General features: G+C 38.8%; 1 protein-coding gene across 3 annotated transcripts in view; it reads right to left on the reverse strand.

The window, feature by feature from the left end:
- Positions 1 to 810: 810 nt before the first annotated feature.
- LOC576295 (7-dehydrocholesterol reductase) overlaps positions 811 to 24,759 on the reverse strand; it is a 29,344-nt gene continuing 5,395 nt past the window's right edge. Inside the window, exons 1-7 of one of the 3 annotated variants that reach the window (XM_011676043.2) lie at positions 24,340 to 24,404; positions 12,723 to 12,864; positions 11,507 to 11,729; positions 7,272 to 7,541; positions 6,612 to 6,725; positions 5,899 to 6,153; positions 811 to 4,974 (exon numbers count right to left, since the gene is read on the reverse strand). In XM_011676043.2, coding sequence (XP_011674345.1) covers positions 4,510 to 4,974; positions 5,899 to 6,153; positions 6,612 to 6,725; positions 7,272 to 7,541; positions 11,507 to 11,729; positions 12,723 to 12,856 — 1,461 coding nt within the window. In that variant the 5' untranslated portion in view covers positions 12,857 to 12,864; positions 24,340 to 24,404 and the 3' untranslated portion in view covers positions 811 to 4,509. Of the gene's footprint in view, positions 4,975 to 5,898; positions 6,154 to 6,611; positions 6,726 to 7,271; positions 7,542 to 11,506; positions 11,730 to 12,722; positions 12,865 to 20,232; positions 20,330 to 24,339; positions 24,405 to 24,759 lie in introns of those variants that run through there. The other 2 variants (XM_776617.5, XM_030999608.1) reach the window with 2 other exon arrangements.

Below are 24,759 nucleotides of genomic sequence, written 5' to 3' on the forward strand. Positions count from 1 at the left end.
ACGAACACTTACGCACTCGTTGCCATACATTAGCCTTTTTAAACACACTCATTTCCATAATCGTTTTTTTAATGACTTTCAACGTCATAGAGTATTCCCAATAAAGACCTAAATATGAAACTTAGTTGTAATCACATGCTTTAACCTTTCTCCGATGGTGAATTACTTCAAAATCTACCATAATTATTGGCCATTTTGAAGATGGATCATAAATGGAGTCTTTAAATAGAAACTTAGAGCGAGTTGTTTGACGAAATGTAAGAACATGCGAGTTGGTGGGCAATTTGCTGGGCTTTTATGCAAGGATTCGCTGACAAGCGAAGATTAAATGACCTCTATCATGTCTATCAGCAAAGCGTCGAGGGCTCAAAGAGATTTGCTTTCGATGACTTCAAAGATATCTCTTCCACTATCCGACTTTCTTCGTCTGTACCTTCCTCCCACTCTCCTTCAATCTATATCTTTCCCCTTCTCTCCCCCACTTCTCTCTCCCTTCCACCCCTCCCCCCCCCCCCCCCCCACTCTCCTTCGATCCGATATGTCTCTCTTTCTCCCTTCTTCCCACTCTCCTTCGGTCCGATCTGTCTCTCTCCCCCACTTCTCTTTTTCTCTCTCCTTTTCCCTCTTTCTTTCTCTTTCTTTTTCTCTCCATGTGTAAGTAATTTTCATGTTTGTGCCACCTTTTTTATCAAGCAAATATGTTAGTGATATTTTACAATCCCCTACTCACTCTCTCGCTCTGTTCGAATTTCTAAAACTTCATCAAGGCAAGCTGATTACATAATAATTTTGAGTGACCACTGCAAAAGATTTTTGATCAGACTTGAATTTTAATTAACAATTAACCACATAAATGTTATGCAAAAAATACACCTGAACAACACTTTGATTGCAACCACACACACACACTGAACAGTATCAAACAGTTACGTTCAACATATATATACATGTATCCTCAGTCACACAGCCAAACCAACTCCACATCGACTCCAAACCGACCGATGTTCGGCCGTTCCTCAAATTAATGTAAATAATTGATTGTCGGTCTGGCGTTGGTCTCGGTGATGTGACTAGGGTTTTACCAATTTATTTTTCGTTCAAGACATTAAACGTTTAAGAAAATCCATCCATTAATGAAAACCTGGCAATGCAACAACTAATAATGAATATTCTTGTTCGTCCTTGTCGTAAAGGGCGCCGTTTCACACACACAGTCGGTGATTCCCGGTACAGTGAGTACATGGAACCATTTCGTTTGAAAATACTGTGGAGACATTTGCCACAGCAAGAATTACAGAGCTTACGTAAGAACTGTGATACCAAAGGGTGCACTTTAAAACAAAATTCAATTTTGTTCATGTCAAAAAGACAGTGTACACTTTGCTCAAAGTCTGTGACGCAATGTATATTTTTTGGTCACAGAAAGAATTGAAGGGTGTAAACACTGCTGCGGAACCATGCAACGGGTTTTTAATATTTTCATAATATTGACCATGAGATCCCATTGCATTTTCCACGCTGTAAACATTCGTTCATGGTTGGGGTGAAAAGATTCAAATTTCCCCTAAAATGCAGTGTTTACATATAATGCGTCTTTAATACAAAAGAATACATAGTTTGTAAACTGCATCGCATCTTCATCATATTTATGCCCCCTTGTTATACATGAGATGCATTATAATCTGCAGCATTACATTTCAATTCAATTGACCATTCACATCATATAAATCGAAGAATATTGATGAATGAAACTGAATAAGATCATGATTAAAAGTTGAATTGAGAATTGTTAAGACAGAACAAGGACGTTTTCCTTTAATTTCCCCCTTTTTTTTTTAGATAATAGACCAAAGATAGTGTTTAATATCCTCTATAGATAATAGATAAAATGTAAGGTTAATACATTACAATGTACACATGCAAGTTTTTTCCATTTACAGTCTAAGTTTATTTCTGAATAAAGGTCTTGCAATCTGACTTGCATGTCATGAATAATCTCAAAGAGGATGAGAATCGACTCTTCTCAACATGTGTGAGCGGAATTTGCGAGGTCATAATGGCAATCGTTAACCGCAAACGTATGACCCTTTCACATCACTGCACAGCAGTCTTTAACGCAAACATGGACAAGGAATAACTGGTATCATTATAATTTCGAGATCGTATTTTGTTTCTTTTCATATGTACAATCTCTTTCCTTTCTTCTACAAGAGAAAACTATAATTACTCTGACAAAAACTATAAAACGACCCTGGAATTTGTCACTTATCAGCCGACGTAGAAGAGCATCAAATATAAAAATCATTAGGAAACGAAAAATAAAGTGTTTGCTTTGAATAAAAGTTGTCTTTGTATGAAATCAGCCTGACTGTGCATAGCAATTGTTAGTTTTGTAAGTGGTGTAAAAACAGTACCGGAAAATAAATGTCTAATTCATTGCTTACATTCACAAAAATATGTAATTTACAATGTAAAAATTACAATGTAAGAAATATAACATTTGAGTTCAGCGATACAAGTTTCTAGTGCTGCATTTTGAGAATTTTAAGTCATTCAAGTATTCACAAATGTGTATTTTCCCCGGAGCTCATTTAAATGCAACATTGAGGTTCGGGGTTACAAATATCAAATTTCTTTGATTTGTGTAGAAAGAAAAATGGATTTACATCAATCTTTATTTCCGAATATTTCCCCAAGCCGCTGTGCTTGAAATTAAAGAGTTCAGCATTACAAATTTTCTATTGAAGCACCATGTTTAATCATTATGAAGTAAAATCAGCCTTTTTTTTAGACCTTCATAAATAAACTGGTCAACAGTTATATGAGGTTGTATATAGCATTGGCACTTTTTCAAGAGTCTCAAACATCGTGACACAGCGACAGTTTAGTTAGCGTTAATTGACGGTGTTTCTACGAACAAATTTGTTTCTCATTCTTAACATTTTCTAGAATAAAATTGTACAAAGTTCTTGGCAAGAAATACAACCTCAGTTTGTAGGTTGGACATACACACAAGAATTGTTTTCCTCATATCCCTTATCATGGCAGTAGCGTTTAAAGAGGTTATTGTGAAATTCATTTCAAATTGATTCGATTCAATTCGATTTTGCAAGTTTGTTACTGTCTTTTCGAAGCTGCGATAACAAATATATGCCCACAAAATCAAATTTAGTTGCCCGTTTCGGTTTTAACAACAGATGGCGCTGTATGCGTTTTTGTGCTGTTGTTGGTTTAGGCCAAGGAGACTTGAAGCGACATAAATCTGTATGTGGCAATTACAATCTCTGTACATCTTCCTCTATAAAATTTCGCAAGATTTATTGTGCATAAAATAAAGTCTAGAGCCCCACAATTTGATGGTTTTAAGGACCTTGTAAGGACCAACGGATTATTTCTTCCTCAAAGCCATCACTTTTACAGCAATCCTTAGTTTCCATGCCAGCTCTTTGGTCGAAATGCCATGATAAGGGTTAAGTCTTAATTGCTATCCTATCAAACACATTACGCGAGTTGATTTCTTCACTGTACCTTACAGTTAAATCAGCCTATTGACAGGCATGCATTATCAACAAAACAATACTACTGAAAAACTGCTTCTCCGTTGTTACGACATCAAAAGAGTTTCATTTTCAAGCACCATAACTTTGCAGATACACTGTATCTACAAAAATAGGCCTGGTAAACGATTTCTGGCAGTTTTGTTATTTGGAACGCTGGAGTTAGCAATCCCATGATAATACTGTATCAGAACGATTTCTAATGCCCTGCTTTGGAATTCAATCACATTCTCAAAGGAAAAATCTTCAAAAAGCATAATAATGAAAAACCCGCCACCATTTTTAAAAACTTTTCTTTTGCTTTTTTTTTTGCTTTTTAATTATTTTTTTTGTGTGTGTTTCGTAAAAATTGTTTGTTTGTTTTTTTGTGTTTGTTCTTTGTGTCGTCAGTTATACCCCTTTATATCTGAAGGTGTACGGCTAGGTGATGATCGGATGCAATAAGAAGTACATGAACGTATTTCTATTTTTGTTCGGCACTGTTATGCCTACCAGCAAGAATCCTTTCAGGGAGCTTGGGGCCTTCAGAGTTCACACTCGTTTGAGCTAAATTCCGACCAATTTTAACATCATGAGCCAAAAAAATGAAGATTAAATGAATTAGAGTGATATTGGAAAGGCCGCGATTCCCGAAAGCTCAGGAAAAGAACGTACGCTGCCAATAAATGCCGAGTGACGTTCTGCAAATAGACGTACGATGTGATCGCAACTTTCCTAGCATTGGCCAATCAGAATGCAGTGATACAGCTGTTAATAATTAAATATAGATCCTGATTGGCTAACGTAAGGAAAGGGGCATTATAAGTGAAATGTGTTATGTTAATTTGTTTCTACAAACGTTATTGGTGGTTACATGCTTCTGATATTACTATTCTGAAGCTGGTCGGGAAATTTATTTGGACTTTTCCTGATACCAGGTTTGACTACTTTTACGTTATACTACGCAAGATTTTCAATAGATGTAAGGTATAAGCCTGCAGGGGACTTTCTCCATGTAGAGGTCCCATGATTTGCCGTACTTGGCATGACAGCGGTCCTCGTCCCGCCGGCAGCGGTGGATGAGCAGGATGAGCATGAAGACCAGGTAGTAGTACGGGAAGATGTGTCCTACTCCACAGGAGAGGCACCAGGCCGCTGCCTGCATCAGGTCACCAGTGTAGTTCATATGCCTGGTGATACCCCACCAGCCCGAGAGCAATAACTTGCTCTTCCTCTCCTCCCCGTCACCGCTCATGTAGGTGGCGTCGATGTACTTGGGCATGGCGCCCCAAATGGGGGCTTGTCCGTTTGTGCGCCGGAAGTAGTCCTTCTGCCGGTTGACCGACCGGAAGATGTAGTAGCCGACGGTTCCGAGGAGGAAGATGGCGGTGAAGATGGGCCAGGAGAGATCGACGGGGTTGAACACCAGGTAGAAGCACTGTGGGTAAAAGAAAAGTTTGTAATAATAATAATAATAATGATAATACTCAGTTTTTATATAGCGCTTATTAGAATCACTAAGCACTTCCAAACTTGGAGATTATTACCCCGGCTTTAGCTGTGCTGCCATTGCGGCGCTCTAGCATTTCAGAGAATTAATCCCTGCCAGGTACCCATTTACATCACCAGGGTTGAGTGTGGCAAATGTAGATCAATGTCTTGCCAAAGGACATTAGTGCCACGGCGGGTTTCGAACCGATGTTTATTAGAATCCCTTTATGAATAACCAGTCGACCGCCATTCTTTAAAAATCTCAATCATCAACACAAGAATATTCAAAAACTCCTGCATCACGAATGTTGTATGCACGTACAACCGTCTTTTTAACCATTTTATTTTTAGGAATATAGGCCATTAGACATTCATTTATGACGTATTCCGAGGATTTAGAGCTTTGTGTAGTTCACACTTTTGAGGCTCTACACAGCTCACTCCAGCTACTTGAATTAATTACAAACAAAATCCGGGACCCGGTCTTGTAAACACTTGCAATTGCTTCCAATCAATTGCAACCTGATATGTGTATGTACTAAAGTGTAAAGAGTGTGTAAATTCGCGATTGACTGGAGGATTTGGTGCGATCAGATCACACCTGTTTTCAAGTTTATAAGGGCCTGGACTAAACAAAAAAATATATAGATGAAGAGGCATTGCCAATAATCAAATTCGTTCACACTTGTACAAGCATTGCTTTTTAGTGGACCCCTCTGTTTCCAATATGTATTTCTACATTTGTTGTTAATGTTTATAATTTATTGGTAATGTTTTGTTGGAAACATAAATCAATTGATATTGAAATTGAAGAAAAAAAAATTGAAATTGAAAATTGAAATTGAAAAATACACAATTGCTTGATGCCCACCTGAAGCGTATACATGAATGGCAGGTAGACCATATCACCCCAGGCAAGGTACCATCCAAAGTGATCGTGGTGCATGTCGATGGTGTGAAGGTACCAGGCCTCGTTCCAGAAGTAATCCACCACATAGATCAACTCCAGGAAGTTGACTAGGATCATGGAGTTGGTGATGTAGCCGTAGAGCTCGTACTGCTTCATGGCCATGGAGAAGTTGATGATGGTCCAGGCTGCGATACCCGGTCGACCGTTGAAGAAAAGCTGGAAAGAAAGAGTAGATGAATCAAGTTTATAGTTGTGACTACAGAGACTACGTATGTTGCCCATTTAATTCAGAAGAATAGTAAACTATGTTGGAGCTTGTCCTGACCAGGTGATGATGGTCCAGGTTATGGTACCCGGTCGTCCGTTGAAGAACAGTTGGACGAGAAAGAATATTGGTCGGTAAGTCTGGTAAAACTTACTGATATTGTACACGTTGTCTACATAATTCTCAAGAAAAGTAACTTTCACCATGCAACATGCACTACTTTCGAAAGTCAGTCCGAGGGGTCTATAATAAATGATGATGATGAGAGAGTTTATAATGGCTAACCAGCCGATACCCGATTGCTCGTTGCAGAAAACACCCCCAAATTCAAATAGGAATAGTCATTCATCACATGAAAAATGGTCTCGTGATGACGCTTCTGGTGTGTACAATTCATAGGGCTTCTTACCTTGAAATCGAACATCTTTCCGATGCGGGGGTTGAACTCGATTCCCATCATGTAATCATAGAAGATGTTACCGGTGAAGACACGATCAGGGGCGTGGGTCGGGAAGAAGTAAGCCTGAAAGTATACACGGATTGGATAAGTTTATCAAACGACACGCCGTAGGGTGCACGATAAATTTTCCTTCAATTATTATTCATCGCTTCCGCTGGTTCGTGATCGAAAACAAGTACTAGGTTGTGAGAATATGCGATGCGATGCGATGCGATCCCAGTCAGCAAGTGGATGAGGGAAACTTTTAATAGAGCTATCTAAGCACAATTTATTGTTGAAATAGTTCACATTGATTATTTTCTTCACTTGCAGAGACTAGACTGCGCTACACTTTTACCTATGATTTCAGTCTTTAAGTTCATGAATTAGCAAGAATTAACCAAATCATTATCTTTTTCATATTTGGAAGCGAGTGGATCAAAATCCCGAATGAAATATGAGAGTTTTGATAGATATTTTATTCATATTCATTGATTTGGCGCGATATAAGTTACATTATTATTATTATTATTATTATTATTATTATACGAAATATCTTAGTGCTACCTCTTGACTCACTAATAACTAATCTTGCAACTAATGTCGCTGCTCCCACGAATAGTAACTCACCTTCACGATGGCGAATGTAGCTACAAAGATGCCGATGGCGTTGGCGCACCACAGGAGCGAGCCGCGGTGGTCGAACACAATGGATGGCGAGAACCATTCAAAATAGAGGGCGTTTGCCACGAAAATTGCGTTGGAGATGAACCATGCCTGCAAACCGTTGATGAGGTACGGATTCCGGATACCCGACGGTGTTACGGCTCCGAGTTGCATACCGCCGACGTAACCGGGAATAATGTATTGGAAGAGATCCGGCAAGTAGAAGAGCACAACCTGTACAGAGAAGGTGTCATTTTCGATGTGGTTAAGCATGGACCTATTACGAAATGGACATTCATCGTGATTCTTTCTTTGATCCAATGATAGTCGCCGCCTTCTGATTATGAGTATCTTAATGAGAACATTCAGCTGTTTTAACAATAACGACTGCGTAAGAATTTTAGGTCATTGACAAAGGAGCAGTTTCCCTCTCTTGGGTTTTGTTTGGATGGTGAGCTCTGTAAGAGTGTGTCTTAAATGAAAGCATCCCCAATGGAGAGCAGCAAAGTTGAAAAGCAGACGATTTGGGTGATATGAAATGTATTATTACTGATTCGCACACTTTCGCACACACCCATGACCTTATAAAACAGTTAGAAGGCCATGATCTTTATAAGCCCTGTGCTTTGTAACTCTGGAATATTATGAGAAAATAGGGGGAAACGGGATTTTAAATCACAACCCAAAAATCCAAATATAACCTCTATCTGGAAATATCAACATGTTTTTCAAAATAAAATACATGTACAGTACACGTAACAACAATTTACGATTATAAGCCAGAACTGCACATCGATTTTCCATGATTTAGGCGAGTTATTATCTTCTGCGCATGTAGATTAACATGTGTAAAATCACTATCTTGATTCTGTCCCGGCTTTTTGGCGGCGACTATGATGAGATCAAAGTGACGAAACATGTAGGGAATGTTATTGAGACGACATTGACGGAGACAATCACAATTAATTCATTAAGAAAACGATGAATGTCCATTCGTAATAGGTCCATGGGTTAAGAAAGCTTTACGGTAGCTTATATGGATGTAGGGTTGTAGTATAAGTAGACATGTTTTGCTAGTTGATAGTGAGTGGACAGGCTCACTAATGTAGTAATTATTACGACACCCACACCCACCCCTCCCCCCTAGTTTGCAGACACAAACCATGGTTAGTCGATGTGCCTAACAGTGTCGTCACTCTGAGACTAGGCTGGCTGCATAAGCTCTGTACTTGAAGTGTCAAATCAAAGTCTGTGAATGTATACTCCACCCCTCCCTTCCCCCCTCCCCCCCCCCCCCCCTTTGGTTATCGCCTTGTACAGCTACGTATAGCCGTAGGGTCGTTTATATGCATTTACAGTCATTTTTTCTTTCTTATTTGCGCGCTTTAAATCCTGTAAATGCACTACCAGTCACGCATCAAGAAACGCCAATTTTGTTCATGAGCTCCAACAACTGAAGCCAGTCCTTTAGACGAACTCTTGACGAAAACAAAAAAATAACACCTTCACATGTATGTGACCATTGTGGTTGCAATGAATCGAGACCAATTGGGGGTACTCATGAGGGTTGATATGAATGGAGCTTTTTTCTCCCCCACAGAGTCGTTCACCATGTTTTTAACAAAAGCCTCCCTGATCTCATTCAATTTCCTCCCTGTTCTCCCCCCCCCCCCCCCCGTTTCTCTCTCTCTCTCTCTCTCTCTCTCTCTCTGAGGTACACATAATGACGACTGAGTGAAATAAGAAAACAAGCAACTTGCGTGGAAACGAGGCTACGTGTTTTTGAAAAGTTTGGTTGCATCAGGGATATGTGAGTTAAACTCACATATCCCTGGTTGCATACAGTGTTATTCAGAAAAGGAGCGAACTTTTGATCAGATTAGATTTATCTTTTTTGCATTGACGTTTGTAATCAGTTCATTGAACTAATTACAAACGTCAATGCAAATAAGATAAATCCAATCTGAAATTTGTTTGCCATGATGAATATTTTGAGTATTATTTTGATGATTATTATTAATATATTCGTTATTATTATTATCAGTTTTATCATTAATATCATCATTATCATTATTTGTTAGTAGTAGTAGACGTAGTATTACTAGTATTATCATGATTATTATCATCCTCATCATCATCATCATTAACATTCCAGGAATAGTTGTTTTATAGGCTCTCGGGGACGTTACATCTATATTTTATTATTGTTAATGTCTCTCTCAAATGCCACCTGCAAGACCCGCGCTAGTCAATGACGCATCCCTACGTCAGGACTGCGTTACCTCCTGAGCAACCCTGACCCACTTGCTGCTCCCTTATCTCTTTGCATGTGTTTGTTCATTCTTATTATGTACTTGTCTCTTGCCATGCTGCTTTTTATATGAATGGTCGAATAAATAATAATAATAATAATTGGCTTGAAGTTTTATGGCTACGTCAACCATACATAGGGGGTTTTGGGACATGCATGCCCCGCAGCCCCTGAAACATCCTGAAGAAATATTTCATCCGGGTTTCCCTCCTAAAACCGGAGACATACTTTTTCCAAGATGTTTCATATTTTCTAAGCCTAAAAATGGACGAGTCCAGGTTTGACCGACTTTATCTTACGCTGTATACGCCTTGAATGCGCCAGCAACAATGAGTCTAATATTTGCTCACGATCAACAAGATGGACGTCTTTAAGGAGAATGCCGATATCATTCCTTGAAGGGTCGCTGATCATAACAAGCTATAGTCAAGTGGCTGATACGAAGAGTAAACATCGATTGACAATCCGTTATATTCACATCCAGCATGATCTGATTTCACGTGTATATTTGTCATCTCGTCTAGCCGTTAATGAAACTACATGCCCATGGGCCATGGTTGACAGCAGTTTCATGGCTGACAAGTTTTAAATGTTGAATACTTTTTCTTTTTAATCGTTTTATCGTTAGTATCATTTTTGTTTCAATAAATCTTTATCAATAAACATCATTCAGCCATTATTGACGATGGATATTTGTATGGCTATTACGTCATACCATTTAATAATGGAATAAATGTCAGTATACACAGCGTACAGCGAATCAATTATTGTGATTTAAAAATCAAGGAATCGTGAAGAAAATGGCTCTTGATTTCTTTTCAACAATAATCTAATCAATATACATATGGAGAAAGTAGTTTCTTGCGTGCGAAAGAACAACCAGGAAATAGATAATGTTGGCATAGTCATAACGAGTGGTCGTGCTCCTTATTACAATGAACTCAATTTACACACATGACATTATGTCAGTTCAGTTTAGATGTTTATGTTTCTACGTGTGCAATTGAGAAGGAACATTCCAATCAATTATTTTAAAGTGGTTTCAGTAATGATGCTAGCCTCGACGTGCAGCCTCCAGGAATGTACGACAAATGATCCACGTTCAAGTCACGGCGAAAAAAAAATTACTTGAAATTTCAACCCTGCATCAAACACCAGCCCTAACCCTAAACGTGAACTTATCGTTTGACCCAAAACCCTATTGCAACCCTAACCATTATGTTGTTGATCTTCTTTTGTTTTTAAATAAAGTCCGTATGAAATGGCACATGGCATGTGACCAATCTTCTTCTGCCCATGGTCATTGGTGAGTGCAACCTCGGCCACACAATATTTGTACAGTTATTAAACTTGAATGAATTTTGAGGATTCACAGTTTGAGTTTCAACCTTCGTTTCATCGCAAACTTTGGCTTAAATCAGAACATTGATATTCAGGGGTGGTGCCGGCCCTGGCATGGAAGGGGATTACCCATAGCAGTTATGTTTCTAACATTAACCCTTTACGTAACTAATACTACTTTTAGTGACCTATCTATTAGGCTAGGATTTACATAGTATACATGAGCAGAAAGAGCGAAAATCACACACAAAATTGAGCCAATTTACAAAACAGAACATTGTACGGTTTGTGACGTTTATAAGAAATCATTAAAATAACGCGACGTGAAACATAAACCTGGAATGCTCCCCAGGGGGTGGAGAATGTGCATACATTGTTAGCGGGCAAGCCTGAATCCGATGACCGGGGTAATATATGTAAAGCGCTTAAAGACATTGTTGATGTATTAAGGGCTATATAAAAGTGGAATAATATCATTTTTATTTTGACCATAATAATCTGAACTGTAATGGGATAACTAATAATTGATATGATGATAGAATCTTACCTGAAAGGTCATCCAGATGGCTGTTATGGTAACGCCATCCCACGTGATGGACGGCATCTGATCCCAAAGCATGGTGAGGGTAAGGGCGCCCTTCTGCATCTCCAGGGGAGGGGTGATGAGAGAGCATTGGTAGTGGGTACAAGCGACGTGGACGTAGAATACTACCAAGGGGATGAGGGTGAGGAGGGCGAGTACCCCCACCGTGGTGAACACATCAACCTCCCTGTTGGTGGGTGAGTAAGTGAGTAGGGGTAGCGATGGTGGGGACAAGGGAGGGGTAGGGGAGGGGTGGTAGGAAGGGAATGAAGGTGGTACCAACTGTTATTATAAATCCAATAAAATGTTTTTTCGCCGCCGCCGCCGTCACCGAAAAAGCAGCGCCTATGTCTCGCTTTTGCTATGCAGGCGAGACAAAAACGACAAAGGTTTGCTCATTCGGGGTAAGTAATAGTTTGTTCGGTTTATTGTTTGTCTGACGTTGGTAACGTTAGTGTGACTGAGGTATTAGGCAATAGGTGATGTAGCCATCTTCGATATGTCCCTGAGATTCAATCAATCGCAACCTGATAAAAATTAGTACAGACCCACAATTCGATTCCATTCTGTATGTTTTAGTTATCCTTTTGTTCTTCGTGTTCTTGTATCCATCATCCTCTTTATCCTATGTTTTGTTCTCTTTCGAGGTTTTGTGTGCGCCCCTTCAAGTGCGGCCCGGGGCACGAGCCTATATCCATCAGTTTCTGGTTTTCTTTCTCACATTCTCATTCTTACTACATGTACAACATGAGCTCATGATATCAACGTTTAGATGCCATTAAATTCCCATTTTCATACTCTGTTTGAATAGACCAGTTCACGGTTAGCATATATCCCAAATGACCCCGAGTATCAACAGATCTTCAAAACATGAATAGGTCCCCATTTGTACATTTTGAAATAATCACTCCTGCAGTAATGGAAGTGCTACATAAATAGCCTGTGCTTCCCCTTTTTAAAGAATACTACCACCTGTGTATCATAAAGTGCTCTGCTTGTGCATAAATGAATAATGATTACATAACTTTCATGAGCACGTATTTTGTCTTTGTGTATTTCACAATTTGGTCTGCAATAAACTTTATCTGCTCTTGCTCAGACTACAACTATGAACTGGCTTGTTATTACATGGCCACATTAGCATACATCTAACTGATTCCCTAATTAACGAAGTAATTACCATGCACGCCCCCATTGTCCAGCCTTCCGGTCAACAGCCGACGTTCCGTTGGTAGTGCGCTTCATAGGCTCTTCCGACATGCGTTTTGAATGAGACCGGGTGTTGGGCCGCGAGTAAGAAGTCGGCTCCGTCATGGTGATACCTACAAGGGGAGAAGAACGAAAGAAACAACACTATTATTAACAGAAATAAAAAGAAATTAACCGAAATGTGAATTGAAAGCATATCTGACCGGGTAAAATGATGTAGCCCGCTGGTCTTTCCATTCACAGACTCGGGTGAGAAATAGCAAGAAGTGTTATCTTGCTATCTGGTCACAAAAGAAATCGTTGTTACTCCAGGGGGGTGTTCGATCATGAAGCCTTAAAATAGATTTTTTAAATCGAAATCAATTTTAGTCGATAAATCACCCCCATCTCAAACAGTATCTCATTGGATAAGGACAAATGCGTGTTATACAGTATAGTCTGCAAACACAGACATTAATTTGTCACACTTTTCCTAAAGCCTTGAGCATAGACTAGATCTATCAGTTTGTTAGGAGCGGCTTAAGTACAGAGCATGTTGTAGTCTTATAATGCAGACATCTATACGCATAACGACTTGCAAGGGTCTGTGTCTGCAAACTATTAGTATAGAGTATACGAAAGCGAAATCAATTGTATGTTGTTGCAAAAATCAAAATAAGTGGCAATTCAGATCATCTTTATTTCCACTTTGGAGACAATATATTGTATTAGCTAGGAGCGAGTGATTCCGAATGTGTATGGGACATGGTATTATCAAAGAGGTCTTTGGTATAAGCGAGTAGTCAACTTCGAATAAACCAACATTTCTTGTAAAATCTGCCCATACGGCTATCATAATCCTTCAATGCAATCGTTGGACATGAATTCAATATATCATTCGTATATGACTCCTTGTAGTATTCAGATTTGTTGTCTTCTTTTTTTTCGTCATGCAGGACTTTGCTGCAAGACTAATCAGGGATGCCAGTTAGAATTAATCAGAAGGCCTGAAAATCACCTAGAATGAGCTAGTTTGTACACAAAAAAGCCTAAACTATGGCATGAAAATAACTCGCCAGGGCCTGAATTCAGGCTATCATGTACCTGAAAACAGGCATCCATGTACTAATGAACATTAACAACACTTATAACTCCCATTGCTGAGGCAACTTAACTGGTTTTCAATGGCTTTCAAACCAACATTAATTTCACAATTCGCTGAGGGTAATAAAAGGTGAAGGTTGCTCACTTTGGAGTAGCGGTATAAGTGAAAAGCAAATATGATTGTATGCAAGCAATTCAAAGTCTGGTTCATTATTTATCTCTCTCTCTCTCTCTCTCTCTCTCTATTTCTCTCTCTATTTCTATTTCTCTCTCTCTCTCTCTCTCTTTTTTTTTTTTTCTCTTTCTCTGCCTCTCAACTTTCTGGCTCTCATGAATTTTCGCTACCTCTATCTATAATATTAACACAAAATCATGTCGAAACTTTGTTCACGTGGGCTGTAGATGTGAAATGCAAGGGGGGAGGGATACACGTAAGCCTACATCAATAAATATTGCATTGATTCTTGAAACGAAACATACAAAACGACTCAAGCAAGAAAATCATGTAGAAGAACGGTTTCCGTCTCCACATGGCATGCCATAATTGAATTTACGAAGTCATTAATCGAGGGATCATATCTAACATTAATTAATTCCATGGATCAGGGAGGACAATGTCCTTGATAAGATTCATTCAAAATCCTCTGACGACCTAATGTAAATAGGCTAAAAGGGGGCGTTCGGGTGTAACGAACTTTCAGCACATACAAGTGTAGGTCAGTAGCTCAATTTCAATGTAAAGAATTTGAAGGTTGACTTCTGATAAAGATACAAATAAATAAGGCAACGTTCCCTCGGTTCAAAAGACTTGCATCTCATACCCTACTGCTCATGGTTTTAATAAATATGACAAGAAGAAACTATAAAGTTTGATTCAAACTTTCATGTCACATGACTGTATCTCCGATGTTACACCTATCTCTGAGTCGGTGCAGTGCATGCGATTTTCGTTCAGCAATGGAGAGGTAAACTCTTTTTATTTTAACCATTCCCAAATCCCATGGTATAAACTTATTCTTACTGTAGGTGCTATATATTTAGTTTTTCAAATATTTTCTAGCCAGTTTCTTTCACAATATGTAATACATGAGATTATAATCCATTTAATAAGTTGTCCGTAAAGATAAAGTTGAGTTCTGGTCATGCGATTGCATTCAAGTGAAAGAAACGGTGTGGAATCGATCAGAAAAAGTTGATCATGTAGCACATAAGTATTGGTGTGTCCTGCAAGGTTCTGGAATCATCAAAAAGATAAGAAATTTGGCCCAGTCTTGGTAAAGTAACAAGCACTGTACACAGAGTGATGTATATAATACATGTAGAACTACATAAATATTATGTGGCGTAAAAGTCGGGCCTCATTTTTAAGTTGTTACTTCTCATATTCAGAATATAAAAGCATTTGAAGATCCATGCTTTAAGAGAACATTTTTTTCCTCTGATGTTCTTCCACACAATGATAACGCTCACAATTTATTTTTCACCTCTCCCCAGAACTCAAATTTCTCTTTAATAACTCTTGTATACCTGCTGTCACGTGCGTAGGAAAAAGAACCTGGGGCCTGGGGCCTGTAAACCTCAATTCAGGAGAAAGAACCTTTTATAAGCTTTATTTTTATGAAAGAGAAACTTGCAGTTTGTTGAAAGTAGATCGAGATGAAGAGATCACACGTTCTGATCGCTGCCTTGGAACCTCATTAGATTGACCTCAGTATGACCTTACAATGATCCAATGTCATTACCACACATCAACACGTTAACCCTGAGCTTGAACCTGTAGATTATGTTCTTCAGGCCTCTCTCTTTCTTTCTATACCTCTCTCTTCTGCCTGTCTGTCTCTCGATCCCTTACTTGCTCACTAGTCCCCCCCCCCCCCTCCCCCCCTCCCCCCCCCCCCTCTCTCTCTCTCTCTCTCTCTCTCTCTCTCTCTCTCTCGGTTTCAGCTCTCTTTTCCCCGTTCCGTAGCTTTAGCTGCTTCTGAGCTTATTGCAGTATATTCTATTCTATCCATTGCTCAATTCTAGATATAAATCAAATATATAATATTTCGACATCACTAATCCCTCCATTACCATCCTTTTAAAGAGATAACTTGGGACTCTTTCGAAGGGAAAATCGACGGTATTTAAGTTCAACACATTTTTCGGGGGCACCAGTGGGGACACCAGTGGAGGCGCACCGTCCACCCACCTTTTTCCCTACGCCAACCATGGATAAGTCTTGAACGGAGATATTGGTATTAAAGAATTTTTAATTTTGATCCCCACAAAGTCTGAGATAAAGTCAGACTGAGGAATAAACTTGATTTTCTTGCCCTACAAAAAAATGAGATATTACAAAATACGAAATGACAAAATACACTTGAGTCAGCACATTCTATCACTTCTTTTTCCGCATGCTAATTTTGACAACGAAATGTGAGCTTGTTGAGCTCAAATGCAAATAAAGCTCAAGAACCAGGGACGTTAATAAAGAAGACTACAGTCTACAGGTATCTGAATAAGGGCAACCATTCTATCCTTGTATACAATTCATGCACCGATGAAATAAAGCTCTGCTTATGAAAACTGGAGTTTAAAAATGTATACATAAATTTAATATACAATGGAATTAGAAAGCCTGTAGCGACCCCCCCCCCCCCCCTCCTACACAAAATGAAACAAGGTACATACGATCCGGGGCCATATCCAGTAGTAAACATAAATTTACATCACCTCCAAGTGTATATACATTATGGTGCACTGTTTTCTGTTTTGAAAAGGAAACTGAGTGCAAGAGAAATATGACTATCTCCTTATATCCACTTTCATAATAAAGTGATAACATCGTCCCTTCCTGTCTTTATGCATTTTAATGAATAAGATAGCTGTAAAGTACCCGGGCAAGCAGGAAGTATACACTGTCTTGTCAACGCAGTATAAATTTGCCGACCAGATAATACTTTTTGTGTGCGTCTAAAAAAATGTCTTGTATTTAGAGTATCGAAGTGTGACGTCATAGCCAAGTTGTCAAGGATGCTGGTTCCAAACAATTTTGTGCAAAACAATAAGCCAGTTCACGGTTGCAGTCTGAGCATGAGCAGATAAAGGTCATTGCAGAACAAATTTTGAAATACACGGAGACGAAATACTGTATACGTGCTCATGAAAGTTATGTAATCATTATTCATTTATGCACTCCATGATACACAGGTGGAAGTATTCTTTGAAAAAAGGGGAACAAAGGCTATTGATGTAGCACCTCCATCGCTATAGGAGTGATTATTTAAATATGTACAAAGTGGGACCTCTTCATGTTTTAAAGATCTGTGGATATTCGGGGTCATTGCAGTAATGTGCTAACCGTGAACTGGTCTATTGCTGGGTAGTCATCAGTGCCAAAAAATTGACCTGATACAGTATCCTACTGCTTGAATGATGTCGCGGTGAACCTCATGCGCAGGCTCTGTTGTTTGGAACCCGTATTAAACCGAGACGACGAGCAAATGTGAAATTAGCACTTCGGTACTCGATGGAAACGGTTAGAAGTTACATGCTGAGTGGCTGATAATATGCAGCCAATACAATCATGTGTATGTTTATTCTTAACCATCAAAATAATAACAAATTGGCTCAATCGTGCTGAAAATTACTAACAACATAAAAACAAACATGTATAAATTAACATGGGACTGCACAAACATATTGAACGTTTATAATCAGAAAAGAATGGATTCCCAAACACGATGATGAATTAATTAAGAGCATTTCACGAGCATTCCTTTGCATGTGACAAACTGACAGTGACAGTAATACTATTCTGCTAAACGGGAATGAAATAATCAGAACGCTTATGAAATTAATAGTAGATTTCAATCTTCCCTTTAACATGAACTTTTCCTTATTCCGTTGTCCTACAACAATCACACTATTTCGGAATACATTACAGTGGACGATATGTGTAAGGTTGGAGATAACGCTGTTTATCTTAGGATTTAAGAATCGGCTATTATGGGATATCCTTATCTTTCTTTGAGATTGAGGACCAATGTTGTTTGCACAGCTCTCAATGACTAACAAATTACTGTCAAATGAGGGAGAATTCTTACCCCTTGACTTGAATGCAAAATCTGACACTACAGCCCCCGGCTTCTTAGCGAAAACATGAATAAATATACCTCCACCCCTCCCCCTCGACCTCCAGAAAAAGGTAAATATATTAATTTATTAAAGAAACACAGGTGGATTATGATTCAAATTTATTTCTGTCAATGAAATCAGGGGATATTTAGTACCTTGTTTACATTTCATCCTTGAGGGTTTTTTTTTTTTTTTTTATAGATATCACCGTTACATTTCTCGTTGAGTTGTAGATTCCGGGACGGCTTATCATATATATTTTTATAAGGGGAAAAGAGCGTAAAGGAAAGGGAGGAGGGTGAATACAAATCCAATACATTAAAATTAAAACATTTCTTGGACAGAACATCATGACATCATAGTACCGTTTCCTCTGAGAAAGATAATTATTGATCATGAAACAACACGAAACCTAGAAATCAAAAGTTTGACAAAATTTTTCCATTATCGGAATGAGATGAATTCATTTACAACATGACTATTTTGCGAGTATTAGTATTTCCTGGTACATACATTTATGTTTCAGGGGTTTTAGGATCAAAACAGAAACTATCCGAGACTACCACTTTCATCCGATTGGACGTCGTTTAAATTATGGAAGCATGACATAGCATGTCGGCTGCTGGGAGAGTCTGATCCGGATTAGGAGACAAAATACTAACGTTGAATCATGTTTTGTATAGTACCACTAGTGGGGCATGGGTCATTATTACCGTGACCTTGCTTGACATTGTGATTTTGTGTTATTCGCCATCCATGTCTAGGTATAAGACTAGCTCACTTTCTCCGCCCCAGCTGATCTGTGCGTCGATCAGCTGTGCGCTCATCGCGTGTTACCAGGGTCGTCTACTGGTCACTCGTGGGCTAGTGTATGCTAGTCTTTGAAAATAAACACCTATCTCATTACAGACAAAAGGAAACCCCCATTTAAATAATAATAACGATATCAATAAAGTGATACATATCAACAATATGTCATACCCTTCGCATTTTCTAAAAGCGGGGTCGCTGTGGGCATTTGTGTCACATTTCATTCTAATTTCTGTATTCTTCTGGTCGACGGTGACAAACAATTTTTACAGACCCACACACTGCGAAAACCAACCCATGAACAAATGAAAGAGACCCCTTTGCCTCGCAGAGCTCACAAATAAACCCCAAACTGGAATACAATAAAAAAAATTAATACAGGTACATCGTTTTCACTTGATGTGTGTCTTTTCTTGTATGAGATTTAACAGTACAAGTGGGGACTTACACACGCCAAGGAATTATACGCATGCAGACAATTGATTTAAAAACGTTCGTTTTCTAGACTAGATGCATCGTACGATGCATGCCAGCCACGAACGTTTATGTTGCATAAAGCAGCTCTTTATTGTTCTTCTGAAGTCTTCTATAGACATAATTGAATCGTCCGCCTAAACAGAGTAGAAAGATATACTAGTATGAGTAGTTACCTCTCTTTTTATTGCAACCTCGTGTAATGTAACAATTTTTTGAAAAAATGAAAGACGGGGTGGAAAATACCTTCTCAGCACATTTTTCAATATGATTATGCAAACAATTTGTTTGTCAATAGGCTCAATCTCCAGACTCGATGTATATTAGAGGGCATGCGAAAAAAGAACTTATCTCCAAAATGCATTTATGATGAAATTTACATACATGTACGCAACACTCAAATCTATGTATATGTTTTGATACATATATACAACAAACGTAGACATCACAGGCAAGGTTTGCATGTATTGTATTGTAAATAGGGTATAGAGCCTTAGCTTAGAGGTCTACATGAGTTTTAACCAACTTCCTCAGCACATAATACCAGACCAGCAGATATTATTCCACTAAAAGTTCACAAAGTGAGCAACTGAATATACGAACCGCAGCGATGGAGATTCGAATCTCCATGGTTTACGCAATATACATGTATATTCAGGTGCTTCAGCCGCGGCACGCCCTTTTAGGCTTTTATTCTCTCCAAAGCTATAATATCATGTATTTTTTGGAAGCAAATAATGAACTGAGAAAAAACATAATGTTTGCAAATTAACTTTACCAAGAAATTTACATATATCATACAGATCTACATTATATACACCCACTCAAATTGGTGCAAACAGTGAGCACGTGTACATATAAATGAACTTTGCTTGAAAGTATTCTTTTATTACATTGGCAATGTTTGCTTTCACTAGTCCTGCACTGCCGCCCACCTACATCATACATGTACAAATGCATTAATATATATATAAGTGTATTGAGTATTTACTCACCACGGGACGCCATTTTCAAGTTTAGAGATATGATCCCAAACAGAATTTAGACAATTTAATACACAAGTCCAGTATTGGAATTCCAGGCCAGCAGCTCCCCGAACATGAACAGGATTTCAATGCAGCCAGTCCGCTTTATGTCCCGAGCAGACTTCCAATGATGTATGTGTGTTCCAGATCCACGTACCGGCGTTTTTTTACTCATAAAATTCCGGTAATGATAGTCTCGGTTTACAGACTCTGAAATACCTTGTTTATTCTGCTCCTCAACAGCAGTACCACAAATATGAAAATATATTCGGTTTGACAAAATTAGAATTATTTTGGGCGGGCATAATCCACGAAGAACACATACCTTCCCAATTTTACCCGATATGAAGATAATTCAATAAAGGTTATCAATATCCATATCCGGACACCTACCCCCAGACATCCACCCCGGATAACCTCCCCCCCCCCCCCAGTCAACTAACCCCTAGGGCAAACCACCCTCTAGGACTACTACTCCCCAGGACAACTACCCCCTCGGACAACTACCCTAAACAACTACCCCCGGACAACTACCCCATAGGATAGTTGTCCGGGGGTAGTTGTCCTAGACGATGGTTGTCGTAGTGGGTAGTTATCCGGGGTTTAGTTGTCCGGGGGTAGTTGTCCTAGGGGGTAGTTGGCCTAGGGGTGGTTGTCCGGGGTAGTTGTCCGGGGGTAGTTGACTGGAGGTGGTGATCCCGGGGTGGATATCCAGGGGGTAGGTGTCCTAGAAAAATTATATCAAGGTTTTAGCAAGTGTGACCTACATGCCCCATCTGCAAAACAGTGATTTGATTAACAAAAAAAACACAAAGGGCATTTCACAGAATCATTGGACAATTAAAAAGCAAGGAAATACAGGATCAGGGTCCAGTTGTATTGACTATTGAGACAAAAAACATACTTGAAATCCGCTTCTCATGACTTTGAGTGCAAACATAGCAAATTCAGTAAGTCAATATTATTTTGAAAATGAGTCTACATGTACATCTTTTTCCCCACTTCTACACGAATGTACGCAGCACTGAGACCCCCCCCCCCCCCCCCCCCTGGGGGTTCAGATTTTGTCTGGACTGAAGTGCGCCGCTGAAGCCTCGAAATCCCTACCCATTTTAAGGGTCCTTTTGGGTGATTTTTCTCGAAGTAAAGCCCAATTGTTCGCAATTTGAAATTTGATATTTGAAAAGACGGAGCCATGTTTAGGGTCATTTTTGTTAAAAATGGGTCCCATGCTTAGAGATTTTTGGTGAAAAAGTGACCAATTTGAGCGGCACACCCCGTATGTCTCAATATGTGAGTACCCCCCCCCCCCCCCCCCCCCCCACTTCGAACCCCCTGCTGTGAACTGGCCTTAACTAGGCCTAAATGAAGGCATAAACACACTTCGATGAAACTTGTTTCAGTGCTTCAAGCCATACAGGAAAGAATATAATATTGCTGCATTCTCACGCCCTTTGTTTGAATACGAAGCCGTATTGTCTGTGGGTAGAGAGTATAAGGTGACACATCAATGCAATCGATCATGCTTGAAATCAAACTACTACAGTTTCATAGCCGAGTCTGAGCTGACTTGTTGTTTGTACATGTGTACAAGATACAGAGTTTGTTCTGTTTCTACCCATAACATGAATACTGCTTTGAACAAAAGTAGGCTGTCCTCTCTATTGTAAAACAGCCTCTGAGGAACTAATACTCCAACTCCTGTTTTTAGTTAGTTCCTCTTTTCTCGTGCTATTACTATTATATTTGTCGTTTCCTTGTATATGGTTTTAAATAGAATTAAAATCATTGGAATTTTAATTTTGTCTACGGAAGAGATCAACGATCATTATTTTCACTGCATGTGTTTGTCTATTTTCCAACCGATTCGAAATGATTGACTTAAAAAAACAACAGTGGAGGAGTTTCATGTAGATTTGGATGGATGGAGATTCCAAACAAAGTTACCCCTACAATGTTCCTCGCCCCACCCCCCCCCCCCCAATCTCTATCTCTCTCTCTCTCTCTCTGTCTCTCTGTCTCTCTAGATCTATTATGGAATTGGGTATTTGTTTCTACTTTTAAAATGTACGCCTATACATCAATGTATAGCCTCGGATCTCTGTTTTGTTTATAGTTTGTTTTGTTTGGTTTTATTTTGTTTTTGTTTAGTTTATTGTTTCTTATTGGTTTTTGTCAGTTGTTTTAAATCATTTAATTTCAATCTATAGAAACAAAATTCAATGGTTTTTCAGCTGAGGAATGATCATTGTTGGATACAAACCAGTATCAAATCTCGATGTGTAGTCAAGAGGAAGCCTGATATTGACCTCATTTGCTTTGCCCAAGAGCAATTACACAGCTGGTGCAATCAAATAATATTGCGGAACATGAAATTTAAGGATGAAACAATCCTCGTATCACAGCATGCATGTCCTGTAAGCAATTATAAATCAGTAAGAACAATGCCGCTAGGGCGTGCAATAAACTCGTGTATGAATACGTATATAGCCATTTTTTGTTGTAATATGGCTGCAGCAACTTTTATGTGTGATCAATGAAGGATACAATGACAGCACTGTGAAAGGTCCGAGAATATGTTTTTCTAAAATTATATTGCCTTCTCTAATTTTATAACCATGTGAATTATGGTAATACTAGTACATTAAAATATGTACACTCAGCCAGAAAAGCGGACACTTTTACAGCTAAGACTTTCAAATAAATAATTAATCCAAGCTTATCTTTCATAATTATATCAGAATAATTAAATCAATTCTCTATTTAATGCCCTTTTGCACTAGTTTGGCATGGAGCGATTTGACCTCCCTGCAAGGTCACTGAGGTGGTTATCTCATCAAGATATCAGCTCTCGATAAACATTTAAAAAGGGGCATCATGGGGGATCAACGGGTACCGCTCAGGCATTGTTGGTTATAAGTATAGAGGGCGCAAGTAGCTATACAGTGGGGCTTTAACAATTATTGAGGTATGAAAATATGGGACATCGGACTATTCAAAATGTCGATAAGCATTTCCATCTTTTAAAGTAAAATCAAAACTTAAGACTCTTTCCCGAATATCAACTCCCAGTTTCAAAGTGTATCCAGGGAGCAAAGTGATCGAGCCAAAGAAATGTTATTTCGTCAACAAAATATAAAGATAGGCCTGTATTCTGGGATCTTGTTGCCCGAATATCGAGGGATTTTTCCGTTCTACTTTCATACATACAGGCTGCAGTCACCTCCGCCATTCATCATCATGATAGTGTGTAGCAAACAAGGTAGTAGGCCTAGTGTGCTGCTAGGAAAATTCGCTTCTATACGACGAAGTACCACATTAAAGGTACATTGAAGGTTTAAAAAATCCAGTGGTAATTGAAAGATAATACTAATTTAAAATCTTCTTTGAAACTGAAGGGCTTGAAAATGTCTTTTTGAGGAAAATAACGACCGTAAGTTGTCGAACGACTTTAGGGATTGCAATCCTTTTAGTAAATATTCTGATTTTCAGACCCTTGTACCGAATGGTCGTGATATGTTTTTTGCTGCGCAAAGATTCAATCAGTTTAATTTGGGCCATTACAAGAAATGGACAAATGCTCATGTACCCTCTACAGCTCATTTTATGTACAACTGTATGTTATTACCGAGAAAAAAAAATTCAGTCAGTCAGTCACTCAATAATGTCTAGAAAGTAAACAGGTTTCCTTGCATTATTTGAAGGACACTGCTAACGTTTAAATTTCACAGATAGGACATACATGACATATTCATGATTCCTGCAAAGTTCTACGGAATTTGTTGTTGGCTGCACTGCAGGAATACCGTCTACCTTTAGATAAAAGCACAAAATCAAACCATATAGATTCAATCTCTTCGGTGGGTAAAATTCTGCCGCATGGCATGAAAGGCGTCATTCGCGATCTACCACCTTAATAACGAACTATCGTTAACGGCGTAGAAATTAGATTATGTTCTCGACAAGAATGAGGTTCCTTTGAATAGGTGTACAGTTCCAAATACACATGATGCTATACGAAGTTGTTACGATATGAAATAACTATAATGAATTGAATTGGAAGAAAGTATCGCTTACCAGTAATGAATGATGAATGCTGAAGCCTATTAATACACGTTGGCCATGTTTGGACGCATGCTGACTCACGGTTACAAATTATGAATACAATGATGTGCATGGGTGATTTATACCAGTACAATAAATTTTTAGGTCAATAACAAATATCGAGTTCGAGGGATGTGCTAAAAACCTGCGAACAAAAGCGAATATAAAGTCGTCGCAATAAACATTAATTTTGATAAGGGTGCGCGCAAATTATATCGTCATGGTTATACGACTGGTAACAGCTAGTTTGCATTTACAAACTGTTTGTTTTTATCATACACTGATATTGCCATGAAATACCGCACTAGCATAGCCATGTCTATATAGTTACGAAGATGGCTTTATTAACAGAGTCTGACAAATTAGACTACGTCACTGCAATATATTTTGTGG

The sequence above is a fragment of the Strongylocentrotus purpuratus genome, unplaced genomic scaffold, assembly GCF_000002235.5.
Source record: "Strongylocentrotus purpuratus isolate Spur 01 unplaced genomic scaffold, Spur_5.0 spur5_contig_861, whole genome shotgun sequence".
Lineage (NCBI taxonomy): Eukaryota > Metazoa > Echinodermata > Echinoidea > Camarodonta > Strongylocentrotidae > Strongylocentrotus > Strongylocentrotus purpuratus.